This window comes from Hypanus sabinus, chromosome 15 (genome assembly GCF_030144855.1).
Source record: "Hypanus sabinus isolate sHypSab1 chromosome 15, sHypSab1.hap1, whole genome shotgun sequence".
NCBI lineage: Eukaryota > Metazoa > Chordata > Chondrichthyes > Myliobatiformes > Dasyatidae > Hypanus > Hypanus sabinus.
The window spans coordinates 85,779,925-85,802,962 of NC_082720.1; the positions used below are offsets into that span (position 1 = coordinate 85,779,925).

The 23,038-nt window shown below is 46.6% G+C and overlaps 1 protein-coding gene across 1 annotated transcript in view; it reads left to right on the forward strand.

Moving 5' to 3' along the window:
• The first annotated feature begins 2,762 nt into the window (after positions 1–2,762).
• The window catches only part of apbb3 (amyloid beta (A4) precursor protein-binding, family B, member 3), a 67,010-nt gene continuing 46,734 nt past the window's right edge, over positions 2,763–23,038 (forward strand). Inside the window, exons 1-2 of the mRNA XM_059990654.1 lie at positions 2,763–2,997; positions 18,131–18,330. Coding sequence (XP_059846637.1) covers positions 2,949–2,997; positions 18,131–18,330 — 249 coding nt within the window. The 5' untranslated portion in view covers positions 2,763–2,948. The remainder of the gene's footprint in view (positions 2,998–18,130; positions 18,331–23,038) is intronic.

A 23,038-nucleotide genomic window follows, 5' to 3' on the forward strand; every position in this document is an offset into this window, starting at 1 on the left:
AGGATGCTGGCTGGATTAGGGAGGGTGCAGAGGAGATTCACCAGGATGCTGCCTGGATTAGGGAGGGTGCAGAGGAGATTCACCAGGATGCTGCCTGAAAGAAAAACAGTTAGTCCTGATGAAGGGTCTCAGCCCGTCGACAGCACTTCTCCCTATAGATACTGCCTGACCTGCTGCGTTCCACCAGCATTTTGTGTGTGTTACTCCTAGATAGGGGCAGGGATCATAGAAAATGGAGGGCTATGTGGGAGGGAAGGATGGGTAGGTTTAATTAGTACAATATCGTGGGCCAAAGGGCCTGTAATGTGCTTTTAGTGTACTATGTTCTATGGCCATCCAGGGGAAAATGGACTATGCTTCTCCTAACTTATACTGTTCTATCCTCTGTATCATCATCAAAGACCACCACCATCCAGGCCATGCTCTCTTTTCTCTACTTCAATCTGCCAGGACATACAGGAGCCATAGATCCCACACCACCAAGTTCAGGAACAGTTATTACGCTACAACCATCAGGCTCCTGAACCAGCATTGGTAACTTCACTCACCCCGACACTGAGCTGATTCCACAACCACAGACTCACTTTCAAGGCCTCTATAACCCATGTTCTCAGTATTATGTATTTTTTATTTGTACAATTTGACTTCTTTTTGTAAATTAGTTGTACATCATCTTTATTTATAGTTTTTCAAAAATTATGATGTATTTCTTTAATTTCCTATAAGTGCCTGCAAGAAAATTGATCCCATTGGTACAGTATATGGTAACGTAGATAAATTGACTTTTGCAATAATTTGACTTGCAGAAGATTATGAAGTACAGTACATAGATAGAATGGATGTTTTTGCTGTACGTTTTTTATAATTTGGTGATTTTACACCATGCACACACCCTCATCCAAGGTGACGGACTTGGAATCGATTAATTAGCCCTGGAAGATCGAGCTGACCTTGCATTGTTTCAGTGGTGTGCGCTTTGCCAGGCTTCGCCTGCTCCTCACAGATTTATTGCTTACTCAGCAAGAGGATTTCCAGGAATGGAGTAACTTGAAGACGGATTCAGGGGCTGCTGGGCCAGAGGATGTTTGGAACATTACCCTGGCGGAATCCAGGTCACTGGTCACAGGACAGCACCAGCAAAGTTCAAGTTCATTTTCATTGTCGGGGGCAAAAAAAAATGCCATGAAAATTAGCTTTTTGTTGCAGCCACAGAGAACATTATATGAAATATGAATTAACTTAAATTATACCTAAACACTTGAGATTCTGCAGATGCTGGAAATCCAGAGTAACACACACACAAAATGCTGGAGGAAATCAGCAGGTCAGGTAGCATCTATGGAAATGAATGAACAGTTGAACTCTCAGATCAAAACCTTTCATCGGAACTAGAAAGGAAAGGGGAAGACGACAGAATAAAGAGGTGGGGGAACAAGCTGGAAGGCAATAGGTGAGAGGGAAGGTGGGTGGATGGGGGGAGGGGAATGAAGTGAGGATAGCTACAAGGTGATAGGTAAGGCCAGGCAGGTGGGAAGGGTAAAGAGCTGGAGAAGAAGGAATCTGATAAGAGAGGGGAATGGACCATGGGAGAAAGGGAAGAAGGAAGGGACAAGGGCGAGGATGCCTAACTTACAGGACAAAATGATTCAATTCCTCAAGACCGTGTATCAAAATTGGTTCAATCAATATTTGCCATTTCAGGTGAAGGGCCTCAACCCAAACGTGGACTGACAATTTCCCTTCACAGATGCTGCCTGACCCGCAGAGTTCCTTCAGCACTTTGGAGCATTTTCCAGCATCTCCAGTGCTCCGTGTCTCTTAAAATTTCACTGAACCACTTGCTGGTTTCATTTGTGTTGACTTTACTTTTGTGAACTGATTATTTATTTTAAAATGTCTTCAAAAATACTTGGTAGTTCTTGTTCCCCTTAACAGCTCGGTACAAATTTCTACAGATGTCCCGTGGAGAGCTTTCGAACTGGCTGCATCGTGGGTGGGGAGTGCGCGGCTGACTCCTCACTGGATCGGAGAAGGCTGCAGAAACTTGTAAACTCAGCCAGCTCCATCGTGGACACGAGCCTCCCCACCAGCAAGGGCATCTTCAAAAGGCGATGCCTCAAAAGGGGGCATCCATCATTAAGGACCCCCATCACCCGGGACATGCTCTCTTCTCATTGTTGCCATCAGCGAGGGGGTACGGGAGCCTGAAGATACACGCTCAAGATTTTAGGAACAGCTTCTTCCCCTCTGCCATCAGATTTCTGCACAGTCCATTAACATTACCTTGCTCTCTTTTGCACTGCTTATTTAATTTATTTTAATATATATTTATAATAATTTACAGTTTTTATGTATTACACTGTATTGCTGCCACGAAGCAACACATTTCACATTTGTCAGTGCTAATGAACCTTCTCTCTCTCTCTCTCTCTTTCTCTCTCTCTTTTTTCAGGCAAAGAGCCTCAGACAAAAAAAAACACATCTATCCATCCCTCTTCCTCCTCCCTTCACTCTCTCTTTCCCCCCTTCCTCTCCCTCCGTCTCCCCCCGCCCCAAGACGCTGCACGACCTTCATCTTCAGCGTCCTCACCTCCACCGAGTGCAGATTCTGTTGTTTTAAAAGATTTTTCTCAAGGAGGGGTAGAGTCGTGTCCTGCAGGAATAAGGGTGGGGAGAGGTCCAGACCGCCCCTCTCTCACACGCCGGGGCTGTGAAAGGGTTAACAGATCGGCGCCTCTGTCCGATCAGTGAGCCGAAGGGGTTAATGGTCTCCAAAGCTGGCGTGTGGTTGCCATCTCTGGGTCGGTAACGCGTTCCTCCAGGTTCCAGTGCGGTGGGATCCGGAGCGAGGAAGCCATCAGCGGAAAGGGCGCAGACCGGCGGTGCGAGCGATTAACCGGGACCCTCGTTTATGGAAGAGGCGGCGAGCCCCCCTCTCGCCGGGAGCCATGCTGGGGAAGGACTACATGCTCGCCATCATCATTGTCAACTGCGAGGGTGCGTCGAGATCCCTGGTGACAGGGAAGCGGCACGGTTTGTGTCGGGTACCTCACCGTCGGTCTCCTCCAAACCCGGCGCCGTTTGCAATCAATCCGTCCCCAGAGGGGGAGGTGTGTCCAGGTAGGAGCCGAACCCCCGAGCGACGGCAGCGGGTTAACCCTGCAAACCCCGGCCTGCTTCACAAGCCCGCTGCCCCGAGCCCGGCGCCGAAACGGTTAAGGTTAAGCGGTCTTTCTGGGGCCTTGGAAGGGGAGGGGCTGGACGATGCGGGGGTGGGCGAAGTTGTTTACCCCTGGTCTAAATCAGAGGCTGCCTAGTAAAGTTAGGGGCGAGCTGTTGCAGGGTTGGACTGACCTACTGAGGACCGGAGTCTGAGCATAGATCAGTATAGCAGCGGTCCGGCCGTTCGGCCCACGATGCTGTGCTGATTTTAGCCAGTTCATGCTGAATGTCCTCCTCCAGCCTATCATCCATACCCCGCCCCCCATTCCCTTCAATAAAACGTGCCTGTCTAAACGCCTCAAACTGCCTTTTTCCAGCACCACCCCTAGTAGTCCATTCTGGGTCCGTTACCTCTCATGTGAAATAACCTGCTTCTCACATCCTCTTTAAGCTTCCTGTAATGCACACAAGAAAATGGATTTCGGGATTGTGTCTGGTGATATATAGTGTGGCAACACAAAATGCTGGAGGAACTCAGCAGGTTGGGCAGCATCTATGGAAAAGAGTAAACAGTCGATGTTTCTAGTCCTGAAGAAGGGTCTCGGCCCGAAATGTCGACTGTTTATTAATTTCCATAGATGCTGCCTGACCTGCTGAGTTCCTCCAGCTTTTAGTGTGTGTTGCTCTGGATTTCCAGCATCTGCAGATTTTTTCATGTTTGACATACACTGTATGTACTTTAATAATAAATTTACTTTGAACTCCCTCTAACCTTAGAAGCATGTCCTCTGAGATTTGACATTTTTGATCCTGGGGGAAAATAATTCTGACTGTCTACCTTCTAGGTGTGGGTGGTGGTGTGGAGTTGCGTCTCTACAAAAGGAGGTGTGAGGTGCTCCTTCCCTCCGCTAGCCTGCAGGTCACCCTTGGGCAAGATGTAGCACCTGCTTAGCCCCCGATCAGGGTTATGTGAAGCCACGGGAACAGGTGGTGGATGGTCGTATGAGCAGCTAGTTCAGATCTCAAGTCCTGGTTATGTGACCACTGTCACCAGGCAGATAATGTCTGAAGAGTATTGATAATGTCTGGGGTCACCCATCTTGTAAAGACACTGCCCAGAAGAAGGCAATGGCAAACCTAGGAGCTAGATAGGTATCTTATGGATAGGGGAATCAAGGGATATGGGGACAAGGCAGGAACCGGGTATTGATAGTAGACGATCAGCCAGGATCTCAAAATGGCGGTGCAGGCTCGAAGGGCCGAATGGTCTACTTCTGCACCTATTGTCTATTGTCAAACCACTTCTGCAGAAAAATTTGCCAAGAACAATCGTGGTCATGAGACCATGATTGCCCATGTCATGTGACATAGCCCATAATGATGATGTCATACAGCACGGCACATAATGATGATGATGATGTGCCTCTCAGGGGTCACCTCAACCTCTGACACCTTAGTGAGAACAAGGTAAGCTTTTTGAACCTCTTCTTTTAGCTCACGGCTTCTAATCCAGGCAGCATCCTGGTGAACTTCTCCACAGTCTATAGGACCAGAGTGAGGCCATTCAGCCCATCGAGTCTGCTTCGCCATTCCATCATTGCTGATTTATTCTCCCTCTCAACTCCATTCTCCGACCTTCTCCACATCCTTCCTATAACGTTGATGACCAGAATGGCACAAGTAGTCCACGTGGCCTAACTAAAGTTTTATGACCTGCAACATGACTTCCTCACTCTTATACAGTAGTTAACACGCTTACCAATGAAGACCAGCATGGCATACACGGCATTTACCACTATCAACGAACTGTGGCCCTGGATTGCACGATCCCTCTGTACCTCAGTGCTGGTAGGCGGTCAACCATTAAATGCAACCTCCCTCCTTTCATTTGAACTCCCAAAGTGCACACCTCACACCTGCATGGATGAGGGTGAGAGGAGAAAGATTTGCAAAGTGACTTGAGGGGAATCTTCTTCACCCAGAGGGTGTTGGCTGGGTCGAACGAGCTGCCAGAGGAGTTGGTTAAGGCAGGTACGGTAATGACAAATGAAATATACTGGGAGAGGTAGAAAAGGTTTGGCGGGAAGCGGGCAAAATGCACGCAAATGGGACTGGCTTCGTTGAGCCTCGGTCAGGATGGAATAGTGGGGCTGAAAGCTGTGTTTCCGTAATTTATTTACTGACGCACAGTGAGGAACAGACCCTACCAGCCCTCTGAGCCATGCTGCCCAGCTATCCCTCTGATTTAATACTAGCCTATTCCTGGGACAATTTACACCGTCCAATTAACCTACCAACTGGTAGGTCTTTGGACTGTGAGAGGAAACCGGAGCACCTGGTCACGGGAATAATGTACAAACTCCTTACAGGCAGCTGCGGGAATTGAACACGAGTCGCTGGAACTGTAATGCGTTGTGCTAACCACTACACTACTGTGCTGCCCAATTGAGAACGTAGAACTCCATTTAAGGTGTTGGAGTGATGTGATTGTTTGTGGGGCAGTGGTTTAAGCTGTGACTGGGACCTTAAGAGGGCTCCAAAAACTCCTGAGAGGTACATTGTTTAAAAATAAGTGTTCACAGTGACTCCAAGCTCAATGTTCTCTCACAAGGGAGGAAACATCCTCTCCACACCTGCCCCTCAGAACTTTGCATTTCAATCAAATCCCCTCTCCCTCTTCTAAACTGAGTTGCTGCAAACCCAAGTTACCCAGTCCCTTCTTAAGACAACTTGTGCATTTGGGTATAAGTTTTCTTTGTTCCATGGACATTTGGAGAAGGTGAATCTCAGAGCTGTATACTGCTTACATACTTTGATCAATGAACTTTTGAGGTAAAGGTTGCCCTCTTTGAATTGATTTCAATACCTTAGCAACCATCCTGAAATAACTCGAACAGTACTGTCCACAGCAGTCTAAATGTGGTCTCATTAGTGTTCTGTGATTTTCTGAAGATGACTTCTCCCTGTTTACATTCAATTCACCTCCCACTTAGCAATAACAATCTGTTGGCTTGCCTAATTACCAACATACTTGTGCAAATTGTGCCCGAGGACACCCAGCTTCTTTTGATAATCTCTCACCAAATCAAGCTTTCATAGCCTTCACCACTGTCCCCTACGCCCCCAAACTTGGTGTCAAATTGTTAGAAATTGCTATTATCTGCAACTTGATATTAACCCTTTCACAGCCTGGAGTGAGAGGGAAGGTTTGGGTTTCTGTACCCCCTTCAATTCCAAAAGGACATGACTTCACTGCTCATGAGAAGAACTAAAAACAGGATCTGAACTTGGTGGAGATGTGAATGTTGGAGATGCACATGTAGCGTCTGAGGGGAGAGAGTCTGAGAGAGAGAGAGAGTTACACTTCATGTCTGAGGTTCTTTGTCAGACAGAGAAAAAGAGAAAATAGTATCAGAATTGGAATCGGAATCAGGTTAATTATCACTGACATACAGTACTGTGCAACAGTCTTAAGCACATACTATATGTATAGCTAAGACTTCTGCACGGTACTATATTTGTGGGGTGGGGGGAGAGTTTGTAAGTCTGGTAGGAGCAACGGATGTTGGGAATGGTGAGGGTGGAGTGCTGCAGGAGGGATGTGGGACAGATGGCAGAGAATGAGTGCCAGAAGTGGGGATTCATGTAGGTGCAGACATACCCAGCCCTGAGATACCAGGCAAGGTCATTGATTCCAAACAATTAGATTATTACAGAATGTCTCTCTGGTGCTTCCTGCTCCCTCCCATGTCCCTTCCCCTTTTCTCATCCATGATTCCCCTCTCTCACTCTCAGTCCACAATAGAGACCATTATCACAAATCAGGTTTATCATCACTCACATGTCACAATTTTTTTTTTGCGGCGGCAGTACAGAGCAATACATAAAATTACCACAGTACTGTGTAAAAGTCTTAGACACAACAGCTATACATCTGTGCCTAAGGCTTTTGCACAGTACTGTATGTAATAAAATTTGTTGTTTTGTGGCAGCAGTACAGTGCGAGACGTAAAAACTGTCTGACGTTACAAAAATAAAATAGTGCTCACGGGCTCATGGACCATTCAGAAATATAATGGCAGATGGGAAGAAACTGTTCCTGAATCATTGAGTGTGGGTCTTCAGGCTCCTGTACCTCCTCCCTGATGGTAGCAATGGGAAGGGGGGTCTTCAGGCTCCTGTACCCCCTCCCTGATGGTAGCAATGAGGAGAGGGGTCTTCAGGCTCCTGTACCCCCTCCCTGATGGTAGCAATGAGAAGAGGGGTCTTCAGGCTCCTGTACCCCCTTCCTGATGGTAGCAATGAGAAGAGGGGTCTTCAGGCTCCTGTACCTCCTCCCTGATGGTAGGAATGGGAAGAGGGGTCTTCAGGCTCCTGTACCCCCTCCCTGATGGTAGCAATGGGAAGAGGGGTCTTCAGGCTCCTGTACCTCCTCCCTGATGGTAGCAATGGGAAGGGGGGTCTTCAGGCTCCTGTACCCCCTCCCTGATGGTAGTAATGGGAAGAGGGAACTTCAGGCTCCTGTACCCCCTCCCTGATGGTAGCAATGGGAAGAGGGGAATTCAGGCTCCTGTACCTCCTCCCTGATGGTAGCAATGGGAAGAGGAGTCTTCAGGCTCCTGTACCCCCTCCCTGATGGTAGCAATGGGAAGAGGGGTCTTCAGGCTCCTGTACCTCCTCCCTGATGGTAGCAATGGGAAGAGGGGTCTTCAGGCTCCTGTACCCCCTCCCTGATGGTAGCAATGATTAGAGGAAAGTCCTGGACCATGAGGATTCTTAATGATGGATATCGCCTTGTTGCAGCACTGCCTTTCGAAGATGTCCTCGATGAGTCTACAATCTTCTGAAGCATCTCGTGATCCTGATTTGGAGCCTCCAGACCAGGCATGATTCAACCAGTAGGAATGATCTCCATCGTACACTATGGAGATTAGAATTGGAGTAATTGGAGATTACCCAATTATGCAGAAACTGCAGGGCAGTTGGAGATTATTTCGACACATTGTACGCCCTTTGCCCAGGTACAGCCACCCATTCTCTTAAGGAGGCAGCATAAAGTCATGGAGTGCTACAACACAGAAACAGGCCCTTCAGCCCATCTAGTCCATGCTGAGCTCTTATGTTGCCTATAGGGTAGACGGTCAGAATCTTTTCCCCAGGGTCACAAATGTCAAACCTCAGAGAATACGCTTCTCAGGTTAGAGGGAGTTCAAAATTCCAAGTTCAAAGTACATTTATTATTAACGTACATACTCACACCTGGGACATAACTCTGCATACCCCTCCGTTCATGTACTTATCCAAACTCCCCTTTAAGTGGGAGCACTTCCCGTGGCAGCTCGTTCAACACTCTCACCACTCTCTGAGCGAAGAAGATCACGCTCAGGTTCCCTTTAAACATTTCATCTTTCACCCTTAACCCATGACCTCTGGTTTTAGTCCCACCCAACCTCAGTGGAAAAAGCCTGCTTGCATTTTACTCTATCAATACCCCTCATAATTTTGTATACCTCTATCAAATCTCCCCTCATTCTCCGACACACCAGGGGATAAAATCTGAACATTCACCTTTTCTCTATAATATGGACATTGTGTAGGCAGAAGAGAATTTTTTTAAGAGATTAGCTATCATATATGTATTGAAAGTACAGTATTTTGCTGAAATCTTGGCTATGGTGCAATAGACTTTTGCACAGTATTCTACATGTCAACATGGACCAGAGAGTGAGTTTGGAAATCTGGTGGGAACAAAGGATGTTGGGAATGGTGAGGGTGGGGCACTGCAGGAGGGGTGTGGCAGAGGTGTGCCGGGGGCAGGGGTGGTGTCGCTGCAGACACACCCAGCCCTGAGACACCAGGCAAGGTCATTTGATTCTAAGCAATTGCTCTATTGAACATTACAGAATGTCTCTCTGGTGCTTCCAGCTCCCTCCCCTCTCCCTTCCTCTTTTCCCAACCATGATTCCCCTCTCCCTGCCCCCTTCCACTCACATAAAATTACTACAATACTGTGCTAAAGTCTTAGGCACCCTAGTTATATATATTCATAGCTCAGACTTTGCATAGTGAAATGTATTGTTTGGGCAGTGACCATCGCAGTCCAAGGCCGCTGGCAAGAGTCACCATTGCTTCTGGTGCCAACATAGCATGCCCACGATTTACTAACCCTCATTTAGTTAGGCTTTTAATTATTAGTTTAATTTGTTCAGCACCACATTTTTCTTTTATTGATCTGCCTATGTAAGAGTCTCTAAATATCTCTAATGTATCTGCTTCTACCACCCCTGGCAATGTGTTCCACGTACGCACCACTCTGTGTGTAAAATAAAAACGTCTGACATCACCCAAGTGTTTCCCTCCGATCACCTTAAAGTTATGCCCCCTCATATTAGCCATTTCCATCCTGGGAGAAAGTCTCTGGCTGTCCACTCAATCGATGCCTCTTACCAGATTGTACACCTGTATCAAGACTCCTCTCATCCTCCTTTGTTCTGAAGAGAAAATCCCCAACTCATTCCACCTATCCTCATAAGACATGCTCTCTAATCCAGGCAGCATCCTGGTGAATCTCCTCTGCACCCTCTCTAATCCAGGCAGCATCCTGGTAAATCTCCTCTGCACCCTCTCTGATCCAGGCAGCATCCTGGTGAATCTCCTCTGCACCCTCTCTAATCCAGGCAGCATCCTGGTAAATCTCCTCTCCACCCTCTCTAATCCAGGCAGCATCCTGGTAAATCTCCTCTGCACCCTCTCTAATCCAGGCAGCATCCTGGTGAATCTCCTCTGCACCCTCTCTAATCCAGGCAGCATCCTGGTAAATCTCCTCTGCACCCTCTCTGATCCAGGCAGCATCCTGGTGAATCACCTCTGCCCCCTCTCTAATCCAGGCAGCATCCTGGTGAATCTCCTCTGCACCCTCTCTAATCCATGCAGCATCCTGGTAAATCTCCTCTGCACCCTGTCTAATCCAGCCAACATCCTGGTAAATCTCCTCTGCACCCTCTCTGATCCAGGCAGCATCCTGGTGAATCTCCTCTGCACCCTCTCTAATCCAGGCAGCATCCTGGTAAATCTCCTCTCCACCCTCTCTAATCCAGGCAGCATCCTGGTAAATCTCCTCTGCACCCTCTCTAATCCAGGCAGCATCCTGGTGAATCTCCTCTGCACCCTCTCTAATCCAGGCAGCATCCTGGTAAATCTCCTCTGCACCCTCTCTGATCCAGGCAGCATCCTGGTGAATCACCTCTGCCCCCTCTCTAATCCAGGCAGCATCCTGGTGAATCTCCTCTGAACCCTCTCTAATCCATGCAGCATCCTGGTAAATCTCCTCTGCACCCTGTCTAATCCAGCCAACATCCTGGTAAATCTCCTCTGCACCCTCTCTGATCCAGGCAGCATCCTGGTGAATCTCCTCTGCACCCTCTCTAATCCAGGCAGCATCCTGGTAAATCTCCTCTGCACCCTATCTAATCCAGCCAACATCCTGGTAAATCTCCTCTGCACCCTCTCTGATCCAGGCAGCATCCTGGTGAATCTCCTCTGAACCCTCTCTAATCCAGGCAGCATCCTGGTGAATCTCCTCTGCGCCCTCTCTAATCCAGGCAGCATCCTGGTAAATCTCCTCTGCACCCTCTCTAATCCAGGCAGCACCCTGGTAAATCTCCTCTGCACCCTCTCTAATCCAGGCAGCATCCTGGTAAATCTCCTCTGCACCCTCTCAAAAGCTTCCACATCCTTCCCATAATGAGGCGACCAGAACTGAACACAATACTCCGTGTAGTCAAACCAGGGTTTTATAGAGTCGTAACATTACCTCATAGCTCTTGAACTCAATCCCCCAACTAAAGCTGAGGTCTTATAAGGCATTGGTTAGACTTGGAGTATTGTGAGCAGTTTTGGGCCCCTTATCTGAGAACGGATGTGCTGGCATTGGTGAGGTCCAGGGAGCTTAACAAGAATGATCCTGTGAATTAAAGGGTTAATGTATGAGGAGTGTTTGATGGCTCTGGGCCTGCACTCACTGGAGTTCGGAAAAGTGAGGGGGGATCTCATTCAAACCTATTGAATTTTGAAAGGCCTAGTTAGAGTGGATGTGGAGAGGATGTTTCCTATGGTGGTGGTGGGGGGGGGGGGGGCATCCTTTTAGAACAGAGATGAGGAGGAATTTCTTTTGCCAGAGAGTGGTGAACCTGTGGAATTTATTGCCATAGACAGCTGTGGCCAAGTTCTTGAGTATATTTAAAGTAGAGGTTGATAGGTTCTTGATTAGTAAGGGTGTCAAATGTTATGGGGAGAACGGGGTTAAGAGAGATATAGCCAATCAGTCATGATGAAATTGTGGAGAAGACTTGATGTGAATCTGCTCCCGTGTCGTATGGACCTACGATCTTAATGAAGGCCAACATATCGAATACAAGAGTTTCTGCAGGTGATTGAAACCCAGAATAACACACAAAATGCAGGAGGAACTCGGCAGGCCAGGCAGGTACTATGGAAATAAATAAACAGTCGATGTTTCGGGCCGAGACTGTATTCATTTCCATAGATGCTGCAAGACCTGCTGAGTTCCTCCAGCGTTTTGTGTGTGTTACCCAACAGGTCAAATTCTCTGTTTAAATCTCATCCAATTTCTTTGTACAGTACATTCAGATCTCCACGCAAGGCTGCTGAGGTGGAGAGTTCAGAGCGAGAGCCATGGCAGTTAATTTTCCTTCCTGTGGTCCCTCCTGCCGCCCACAGCCATTTAATTGTTTGAGTGGTTATCTGGCTGTCGCTCAGTGTGGCTGGAGTTAATTATAGACATGACATTGTCTGTGTGAGAAGGAGAGGGAGGAGAGAGAGAGAGTGGGAGAAGGAGAAAGAGGGAAAGGGAGAGAGAGAGGGGGGAGAAGTGGCATCAAGTTAGATTACTGCCGTGCTTGCAGTTGGAATGAAGAGTAATTTTTTCACTGGGGGCATACACACAGGCTGAACAAGCTAAAGGGACAGATTGGCCTCTTGAAGATTTATGGATTAGAAAAGAGTTTAGACAGGCAAGAGTTACAGCAACAGAAAGCGGGGTTTAAAGTGCAGTGCTGTTTAGAAACATTAATTTAGCAAAAACATTATAACAGTGACTGTAGTGTACAAAATACACTGGAGAGTTGTAAAGATAAAAATAATACTGAGAACATGAGCTGTAGAGTCATTCGAAGTGAGTCTGTAGGTTGTGGAATCTGTTCCGTGTTGAGGTGAGTGAAGTTATCCACGCTGGTTCAGGAGCCTGATGGTTGAAGGTTCATTTGTTTGTTATGTGCCATATCGTATGACGTAGGTGATCATGGTCTTTCCCTGACCATGGTTGTCCTTGGCAATTTTTTCTACAGAAGTGGTTTGTCATTGCCACTGGGCAGTGTCTTTACAAGACGGGTGACCCCAGCCATTATCAATACACCTCAGAGACTGTCTGCCTGGCGCCAGTAGTTGCACAACCAGGATTTGTGATCTGCACCACCTGGTCCCATGACTTCCCATGACCATGATTGGGTAGAGGTGGGGGGCTAAGCAGGTGCTACACCTTGCCCGAGGGTGACCTGCAGGCTAGCGGAGGGACGGAGCACCTCACACCTCCTTCGGTAGAGACGTATCTCCACTCCACAACCCTTGAAAGGTAATAACTATCCCTGAACCTGGTGGTGTAGGATCAAAGACCCCTGTACCTCCTTCACGATATTACTAGTGAGAAGTGGGCATGGCTCGATTGTGGGGGGTCTTTTCATGCTTTGCCTGTAATGGACTGGGCTGTGTCTACAACTTTCTGTAGGGGAATTGAGCCTGGGCTGACATAGTTGAGATGTCATTTGGAAAAACTTCCTAGTGATAGATAAAGATCAAGATTAGCTTTATTTGTTAGATGTAAATCAAAACCTACAGTGGAACATTTTGTTTATGTAAATGGCCAACACTGCAAAGGGGCAGCCCACAAGCGTCACCACGCTTCCATAGCATGCCCACAACTCACGGACAGTTGGAGGAAACTGGAGCACCCAGAGGTCACAGGGAGAACATACAAACTCCTTACAGACAGCGGTAGGAATTGAACCTGGGTCACTGACGCTGTAAAGCATTAAGTTTGCCATTCGGTACTGAACTGCCCCTGGGTTGAGAAACCTGTCCTCCAAGTCCCCTTTAAATCTTGTCCTTCTCACCGTAACTTCTGCTTTCTAGTTTAAACTCTTGTACCCTGGGAGAAAGACTCTGGTCACCCTCCTTATCTCTGTCCCTTATTAAAATATAAACCTCAATGACGTCACCCACCCTCACCCCAATCTTCCATTCCAGGTTAAACAGGCCCAGTCTATCCAATCTCTCTTTAGACACAAGTGATTCTGCAGATACTGGAAATCCAGCCTAACACACACAAAATGCTGGAGAAACTCAACAGGACAGGTAGCATCAGTGAAGAGGAATAAACAGCCTGAAACATCTACTGTTCATTCCTCTCCACAGTTGCAGCCTGACCAGCTGAGTCCCTCTGTGTGCTGCTCCAGATTTCTAGCATCTACAGAATCTCCTGTGCTTCCTCTAACACCATGTTCCAATCCCAAATCCTCACCTGCAGCAGGGGCAAGATTGCAGGTTGCCCTGCAAGTCTCAGGCCCCCATGACCCCGGTACTTGTCATTGCCCCTTCCTTCATTGTTGCTGGGTCTAAGTGGGGGAACTCTCACCCAGCACTGGGAGCACCACTCTCCAGAAAGGCTGCAGAAGACCAAGGTGAAATTTAAGAGACTACTAGACAGGTATATGGAGGAATTTACGGTGGGGGGGGGGGGTTGTATGGGAGGCAAGGTTTAAGGGTCGGCACAACATTGTGGGCCGAAGGGCCTGTACTGTGCTGTACTATTCTATGTTCTATGTAAATGCTGTTCACCCCCTTCAGGGATACTTGTGACTGGTCAGTAAATGCCAACCATATCAGTGTCCCCTCTCCCATACAGATGCCTGAAAACATGTCCCACCAGGCTCAAGGATATCTTCCGTCCACAGTTATATGACAGAGCATGGCACTGGCACCGTGGCAATGTCGCTTTAGCGCAACCCTATTACAGCTCAGGGCATCGGAGTTCAGAGTTCCATTCTGGTATCATCTGTAAGGAGTTTGCACGTTCTTCCCATGAACATGTGGGTTTCCTCTGGGTGCTCTGGTTTCCTCCGACAGTCCAAAGATATAATGGTTAGTAGGTTAATAGGTCATTGTGAATTGTCCTGTGATTAGGCTGGAGTTAAATTGGTGGGTTGCTGGGCGGTGGGGCTCATTGGGCCAGAAAAGCCTGTTCCATTCTGTATTGCTAAAAAAAGTAAAATAAATGTCGAATAGCCCACTAGTACAAGACCATTTCCTTGACCAGACAATCTACTTCATTGTCTTCCTGCACTTTCTCTGTAACTGTGACACTTTATTCTGCATTCTGTTATTGTTTTCCCTTGTTCTACCTCAACGCACTGTGTAACGATCAGATCTGTTTGAACAGTGTGCAAGACAGGTTTCTCACTGCAGCTCAGTACGTGTGACAATAATAAGCCAATTTACCATTTTTGCAGTTCACAAAACCTTCGTTCTACCAGCAGGCTGAGGAACTGGGGCTTGCACCCAACACCAGGTCATCACCGATAGATCAAGAAAAAAGCCAGGGTCCTAACACTGATCCCCAGGATATCCCTCCCACCAACCTGAGAAACCCATTTACCACCACACTGTGACTTGGCTAATGTAATCAATTAGTTAATCTATTTAGAGATCAGAATCTTCTGGCTCACCGAGCAGCACCACTCAACAACACATCTATGGAAATGAATATTTTGGGCCAAAAAGTTGCAAACCAATTAAGTTAGTAATCAAATGGCCAACTAAACTAGTCCCTTCTGCCTACACAATGTCCATATCCCTCCATTTCCCTCACATTAATGTGCTTATCTGAAAGTCCCTAATATATCTGCCTCTACCCCCACCCCAGGTAGCACCTTCTAGGCATCCACCACTCCCTGAGTAAAAAAACTTGCCTCTCACACCTCCTTTGAAATTACTCCTCTCACATTAAATGCATGCCCTCTGGTATTAGACATTTTAACCCTGGGTAAAAGATACTGACTGTCTACTCTATACCAGTCATACTCTTAAACACCTCCATCAGATCTCCCCTCAGCCTCCGCTGCTCCAGAGAAAACTGCCCGATTTTGTCCACCCTCTCGTAATAGCACATGGCCTCTAATCCAGGTAGCTTCCTAGTAAACTGCCTCTGCACCCTCTCATGCGATTATATTGAAATGTACAGCAGGCTTGAAGGGCTGAATGGCCTACTCATACAGTCTTCTAACAATTGCAGAGTGCAGGTGTAACCAGTGTCATCAGGATACAGCGAGAAAGTCTGTCAGTAAAAGGCAGTGAGAAGCTGCAGGGTGTGAGATGATTCATTTGGCAGGGATAATAAAGAAATTGCCTAGCTCTTGGAAGAAGTGTCCATTATTTTTACCTGTCATTGAAAGTACTTGAATTTATTCCATTCCAAACCCAAAGACTGAGCTGTCGCAGGGGAACAAGGTAAACTGGAAGCAGACACACAAATCACTCCGCTGTAACAGAAGGTGGGAAGCTGTGCTAATGAAATGCCTTGGCTCGTGAGAAAGATCCCTTTTCCAAAAGCACACTCAGCAGTTCCCTGTACTGCAAGATTTCACTTAATCACTCGCAATGTACAGCGAAGAAATCAGAGAATTCAGATTTCCACAACTTGTTTTATGGAGTCTGGGAACATTTGATCTTTCCACAAGCCCATGTCATCCACAGGCTCAAGTTACCCCTTGATTTTCCAAATTAAAAATCAGAATCAGGTTTAATATCACTTTACTGGCATATGTTGTGAAATAGGTTGCTTTGCAGCTGCAGCAGACTATAAATGTGTATATATAAAATTAAATTAAGCAGTGCAAAAAAATAGGTAGTGTTCATGGGTTCATTCAGAAATCTGATGGCAGAGGGGAAGGAGCTGTTCCTGAAACATTGAGTCTATGTCTTCAGGCTCCTGTTCCTCCTCCTTGATGGCAGCAATGAGAAGGGGGCATGTCCTGGGTGATGGGGGTCCTCAGTGATGGATGCTTCCTTTTTGAGGCATCACCTTTTGAAGGCATCCAGGATACTGGGGAGGCTAGTGCCCGTGATGGAGCCGAGTGAGTTGACAACCTTCTGGAGCTTTCTCTGATACTGTGTGGTGGCCCCTCCATACCAGACAGTGATGCAACCTGTTAGTCAATTAAACCACTGTCAATTAAATCATTTACTAGGTCGGAGTTGGTTTCTTATTGTCACATGTACTTAGATACAGTGAAAAGCTGGTCTTGCATACAGTTCATACAGATCAGATCATTACACCGTGCATTGAGGCAGAACCAGGGAAAACAATAACAGGATGTGGAATAAAGTTTCACAGTTATAGAGAAAGTGCAGCACAGGTAGACAATAAGGTGCAAGATCAAAATGAGGTAGATTATGAGGTCAAGGGTCCATCTTAGCATACCCAGGAACCATTCAAAAGTCTTATAACCGTGGGATAGAATCTATTCATGACCCCGTAGAATGTTCTTTCTTTCTGGCTTTTGTATCTTCTGCCCGATGGAAAATTGGAGACTGCGGTCCTCTCTCTGTGGACACTGCTTGATTGATCATTGATAATGAGGTAGATTGTGAGGTCATCTTTTCATAATAGGGAACCAATCAATAGGCTTATAACAACTGGGTAGAAGCTGTCCTTGAAATTGGTGGTATGCGTTTTCAGACTTTCGTATGGGAGAGGGGACGCTGATAATTAGCATTTACTGACCATTCCAAAGTAGCCTTCAAGATGTTGGTGAGCAGTTACTTCAATCTTCTATAATCATTCTGGTGCGAGGTACTCCCACGGTACTGGGAATCCCAGCAACAATGAAGGAAGGGATGGTAATGTGTGCCACTCTCTACGTATTAGGCATCGCTGCCCTGGGAATGAGTCTCTGGTTGTCTTCTCCATCAATGCCTCTTATCATTGCCCATACCTCTATCAAGTCACCTCTCATTCTCCTTCTCTCTAAAGAGCAAAACCTTCCCTCATAAGACATGCTCTCTAATCCAGACAGCGTCCTTGCGAGTCTCCTCTGCACCCTCTCTAAAGTTTCCACATCCTTCCCATAATGAGGCAACCAAATTAACACAATACACCAAGTGTGGTCAACCCAGGGTTTTGTGGAGCTGCAACATTATCTCATGGCTCTTGAGCTCAGTTGCTGACTAATGAAAGCCAACAAACCATAGACCTTCTTAACCATCCAATCAATTTGTGCAGTTACTTTGAGTGGCCTGACGTACCTATCCTGGGACAAGACACTGGCTGCCTCCCCTATCTATGTCTCATGAGGTAAAGCCCTCCCCACCGTTGAGCACATCTACTCAGAGCACTGTCACACAGAAGCAGCATCCATCATCCAGGACCCCTACCACCCAGGACATGTTCTCTTCCCGCACCTACCATCAGGAAGGAGGTACAGGAGCCTCAGCACTCACATCACCAAGTTCAGGGACAACCGTTACCCCTCACCCATCAGGTTCCTGATCGAGAGAGGGTAACTTCACTCACCCCAACACTGCACTGATAACACAACCTATGGAATCACTTTTAACAACTTGTATATTTCTTTTTTATTTATTTTTCTTTTCTTTCTGTATTTGCACAGTTTGTTGTCTTTTGCACTTTAGTTGTTTGTCCATCTTACTGAGCGTGGTCTTTCATTGATTCTATCCTGTTTCTTGTTTTCATTGTGAACGTCTGCAAGAAAATGACTCTCAAGATTGTGTATGGTGACATACATCCACTTTGATAATAAATTTACTTTGAACTTTATAAACTTGTACCAGGTCTTATAGATATCCAATAACTCGTACCCTGATGTTGTGTTTCTAGACAACTTGTGGAATGACCAGTCCCTGGAGATGGACCATGACCTGCCTCCGGGCTGGAGAACCATCCGAGACTCCAGTGGGACCTACTATTGGCATGTGCCAACGGGCACTACCCAGTGGCAGCACCCAGCCTGTGGTCCGGATGTTGGCCTGGCCTCTGGCAAACTTCCGCCCGTGGTGCTGCCTGCCCTGGGGAATGAGGTGAGAGGGCAGTGAGAGACAGTGCCGACAGCCATGCGTGTTTGGAGTGAAGTATGTGAGGGCTTTGTTCATGAGTAGGTGAATGGTAGAAATCTAAGGCCATTTTCAGGTTGGAGGAGCAACACCTTATGTTTCATCTCAGTACCCTCCAATCTGATGGCATGAACATTGATTTCTCCATCTTTTGTTTCTCCCTCCCCCTTCCTTCTTCTTCATTCCCCCACTCTGTTCCCCTCCCCATACCTCTTCTCCCCATCTGCCCATCACCTCCCCCTGGTGCCCCTCCTTCCCTTTTTTCCTATGGTCCACCCTGCTCTCCTATCAGATTCCTTCTTCTTCAGCTCCTTACCTCTTCCACCTATCACCTCACTTCCCATTCCCCCCCCCCCCACTCACCTGGTTTCACCTATCACTTGTCAGCTTGAACATATCCCACTACCCCTCCCCCCACCTTCTTATTCTGGCATCTCCCTTCCTTTCCATTCCTGATGAAGGGTCTTGGTCTGAAATGTGGACTGTTTATTCATTTCTATAGATGCTGCCTGACTTGCTGAGTTCCTCCAGCGCTTTGTGTGTGTTGATCTGATAAATTGGTTTATTATTTTCAAAAGTACCAAAATACAGTGAAAAACTGTGTTTTGCATGTTGTCCATATGGATAATTCTATATGTTTGTATAACTGGATAGTATAAAGAAATAGAATGTAGAATACAATGTTACAGTTACAGAGAAAGTCTCCAAGAGCCTCTGATGACCACGTCTAGCTCCTGGCCCTCACATCTGGATTAGCTACTAAACCGGGCAGAAATGCTTCTACTGACAGGAGAAGGGGCAAAGGGAGGTTACTGGTGTCTTAAAACCAGTCACTTTGGGCAGATGGAGCTCGTCAGCTGTGGTTGGCAGCTCACCTAGGAGAAGGAACTTCGGATGAATTGAGAGGAGATCTTACAGAAACATATAAGATAAGATAGGGGCAGGAAAGTCATTTCCACTGGTAGGTGAGACTGGAACTAGGGGACATAGTCTCAAGATTCAGGAGAGTAGATTTAGAACAGAGATGATGAGAAATTGCTTTTCCCAGAGAGTGGTGAATCTGTGGAATTCTCTGCCCAATGAAGTAGTGGAGGCTACCTCAGAAACATATATTTAAGACAAGGTTGGATAGATTTTTGCACAGTAGGGGAATTGAGGGTTATGGGGAAAAGTCATGTAGGTGGAGATGAGTCCATGGCCAGATCAGCCATGATCTTATTGAATGGTGAGTAGGCTCAACAGGCCGGATGGCCGACTCCTGCTCCTATTTCTTATGCAGGAAAACTGATCTCAAACCTCTGCTGCCTTGTGGCTATACCCACTCATGGGGAAGGCTTTGGGAGTAAAACCCATGTCATACAGCCCTAGCTTGCATACTGGCTTGTGAATGACAGCTAGGATGCAACATCAATGGTCAACTCCGAACAGTGGAGGGCTTTACAGAGAAAGTGCAGTGTAGGCAGACACATAAAGTGCAATAGTCATAGTCAGGCAGATTGGGAGATGAAGGGTTCATCTTTTAGTGTATGGGAGGTCCGTTCACAGGAGCTTGACAGCAGTGAGATAGAAGATGTCCCGGAGCCTGGTAGAGCATGTTCACAAGATCTTGTAGCTTGCTGGGAGGAAGGACAGGAGAGAATGACTGGAGTGGGAGGGATCTCTAGTTACCTTGGCTGCTTTCCTCAGGCAGCAGGAGATAAAAGCGAGTGTGCACAGAGCTCTCATGGAGATCAGTACATTGAGATAGGACAAGGGAAACAGTAGCAGAAGGCAGAATAAAGTGTTACAATTATAGAGAACGTGCAGTGCAAGTTGGCAATAAGGTCCAAGGTCAAAACAAGGTAGATTGTGATGTCAAGAATCCATTTTACTGTACTAAGGGACAACTCTCCACAACTCTCTGCAGTTTCTTTTGGTCAGAATCAGAATCAGGTTTATTATCATCGGCATGTGTTGTGAAATTTGTTAACTGAGCAGCAGCAGATCAATGCGATGCGTGATATAGCAGAAGAAAAATAATAAATAAATAAATAAATCGATTACAGTCTACGTATATTGAATTGATCAACAATAATGCAAAAACAAAAATAATATATAATAAAGAAGTGAGGTAGTGTTCATGGGTTCAATGTCCATTTAGGAATCAGATGGCAGAGGGGAAGAAGCTGTTCCTGAATCACTGAGTGTGTGCCTTCAGGCTTCTGTACCTCCTATCTGATGGTAACAGTGAGAAAAGGGCATGCCCTGGGTGCTGGAGGTCTTTAATAATGGACGCTGCCTTTCAAGAGACACTGCTCCCTGAAGATGCTCTGAGTACTTTGTAGGCTAGTACCCAAGATGGAGCCGACTAGATTTACAACCCTCTGCAGCTTCTTTTGGTCCTGTGCAGCAGCCCCCCCGCCCCCAAAGCAAACGGTGATGCAGCCTGTCAGAAGGCACTTCACAGTACATCTATTGAAGTTTTTGAGTTTCTTTGTTGACATACTAAATCTCTTCAAACTGCTAATAAAGTATAGTCAGTGTCATGCCTTCTTTATAACTGTATCGATGTGTTGGGACCAGGTTAGATCCTCAGAGATCTTGACACCCAGGAACTTGAAGCTGCTCACTCTCTCCACTTCTGATCCCTCTATGAGGATTGGTATGTGTTCATTCGCCTTACCCTTCCTGAAGTCCACAACCAGCTCTTTCGTCTTACTGACGCTGAGTGCCAGGTTGTTGCTGCGACACCATTCCACTAGTTGGCATATCTCACTCCTGTACGCCCTGTCGTCACCATCTGAGATTCTACTAACAATGTTGAATCATCAGCAGATTTATAGATGGTATTTGAGCTATGCCTAGCCACACAGTCATGGGTATATAGAGAGTAGAGCAGTGGGCTAAGCACACACCCCTGAGGTGCGCCAGTGTTGATTGTCAGTGAGGAGGAGATGGTATCACCAATCTGCACAGATTATGGTTTCCGGTTAGGAAGTTGAAGATCCAATTGCAGAGGGGGGTACAGAGGCCCAGGTTCTGTAACTTCTCAATCAGGATTGTGGGAATGATGGTATTAAATACTGAACGATAGTTGATGAACAGCATCCTGACGTAGGTGTTTTGTGTTGTCAAGGTGGTCTAAAGCCGTGTGGAGAGCCATTCATGTTGCCGTACCAATCTGTGATGCATCCAGATAGGATACTGTCAATGGTGGACCATTTAAAGTTGTTGAGGGTCAATTACCCAGAGAGGATACTGTCGATGGTGTATAATTTAAAATTGTTGAGGATCGACTGGAACATCTATATTGGTTTAAAGAACATAACTGGAGTGCTTTCAGAAATCTTTTCCCATTTTGACCTGATCTAACAATGAAGCTGGCTGCTTCCCTGTGTAATCTCCTAACTGGTGACCAACAAATCACACCATGTCTTCCCATAGTTTTATCTTAGTTTATTTTTTATCTGGAGATACGGTGCAGAACAGGCCTAGCGAGACAGGCCACCCAGCACCCAGGTCACAGGACAGTTCACAAAAAAACAAATAAGCTACTATTCAGTACTTCTTTGGACTGTGGGAGAAAACTGGAGCACCTGGGCACAGTACAGGCCCTTCGGCCCACAATGATGTGCCAACCTTTCAACCTACTCTAAGATCAATCTAACCCCTCCCTCCCACTTGGTCCTCCATTTTTCTATCATCCATGTGACTACCTAAGAGTCTCTTTAGTGTCCCTAATGTATCTGCCTCTATCACCATCCCAGGCAGTGCTTTCCACGCACCCACCACCCTCTGTGTGTAAAAAAAAACAACGTATCTCTGACGTCTCCCCAATACTTTCCTCCAGTTACCTCAAGATTATGTCCCCTCCTACAAGCTGCTTCCCCACTGGTGAAAAGTCTCTGGCTGTCCACTCAATCTCTGCCGCTCATCATCTTGTACACCTCTATCAAGTCACCTGTCATCCTCCTTCACTCCAAAGAGAAAAGCCCAACCTCACCCAATCACCCCAGCAGTCTCTGGTAGATGAGAGACCATATCTTACGAGGAAAGGTTACATTTTTATTTTAGATGTCTACGGCCTGACCACAAGATACAGGAACAGAAAGGCCATTCAGACCATTCAGTTAGCTCTGTGATTCAATCATGGTTGATATTTTTTCTCTCAACCCCATTTTCTCAAAATCCTTTACCCCCCCCTTACCAATCACAAACTCATCTCAGTGCCTGCAACAGAAATATACCAGCTTACCTTCTCTCGATAACCTCTCACGTCCTGACTATCAAGCTTCACTTCAGATTCTGACCCGTTCAGTATGTTCACCATCTTCCATTTCTGTTTTGGATTTCCAGTAACAAAGTTTGTTTTGTTGATTTTGCCACTTAACTCCCAATCTCTGCTGTAACTTACAGTCTGTAATCTGTCCCCGCTCCACTGTGACACCCCAGGCTGCTTACTGATGCTGGAGGGCTTGGCTTGCAGAGAGAGACTGGACAGCAGGGTGGTTTACCCTGCAGTGAGGTTGGCTGAGGAATGACCTTATAGAAGTTCATAAAATTGTTAGGAGCATGGATAAGGCGAATGACCACAGTCTATCTCCCCACCGTAGAGGAGTCTAGAGATTGGCTTTATTTGTCACGTGTACCTCCAAACAAACAGTGAAATGTGTCATTTGCGTCAACGACCAACAGG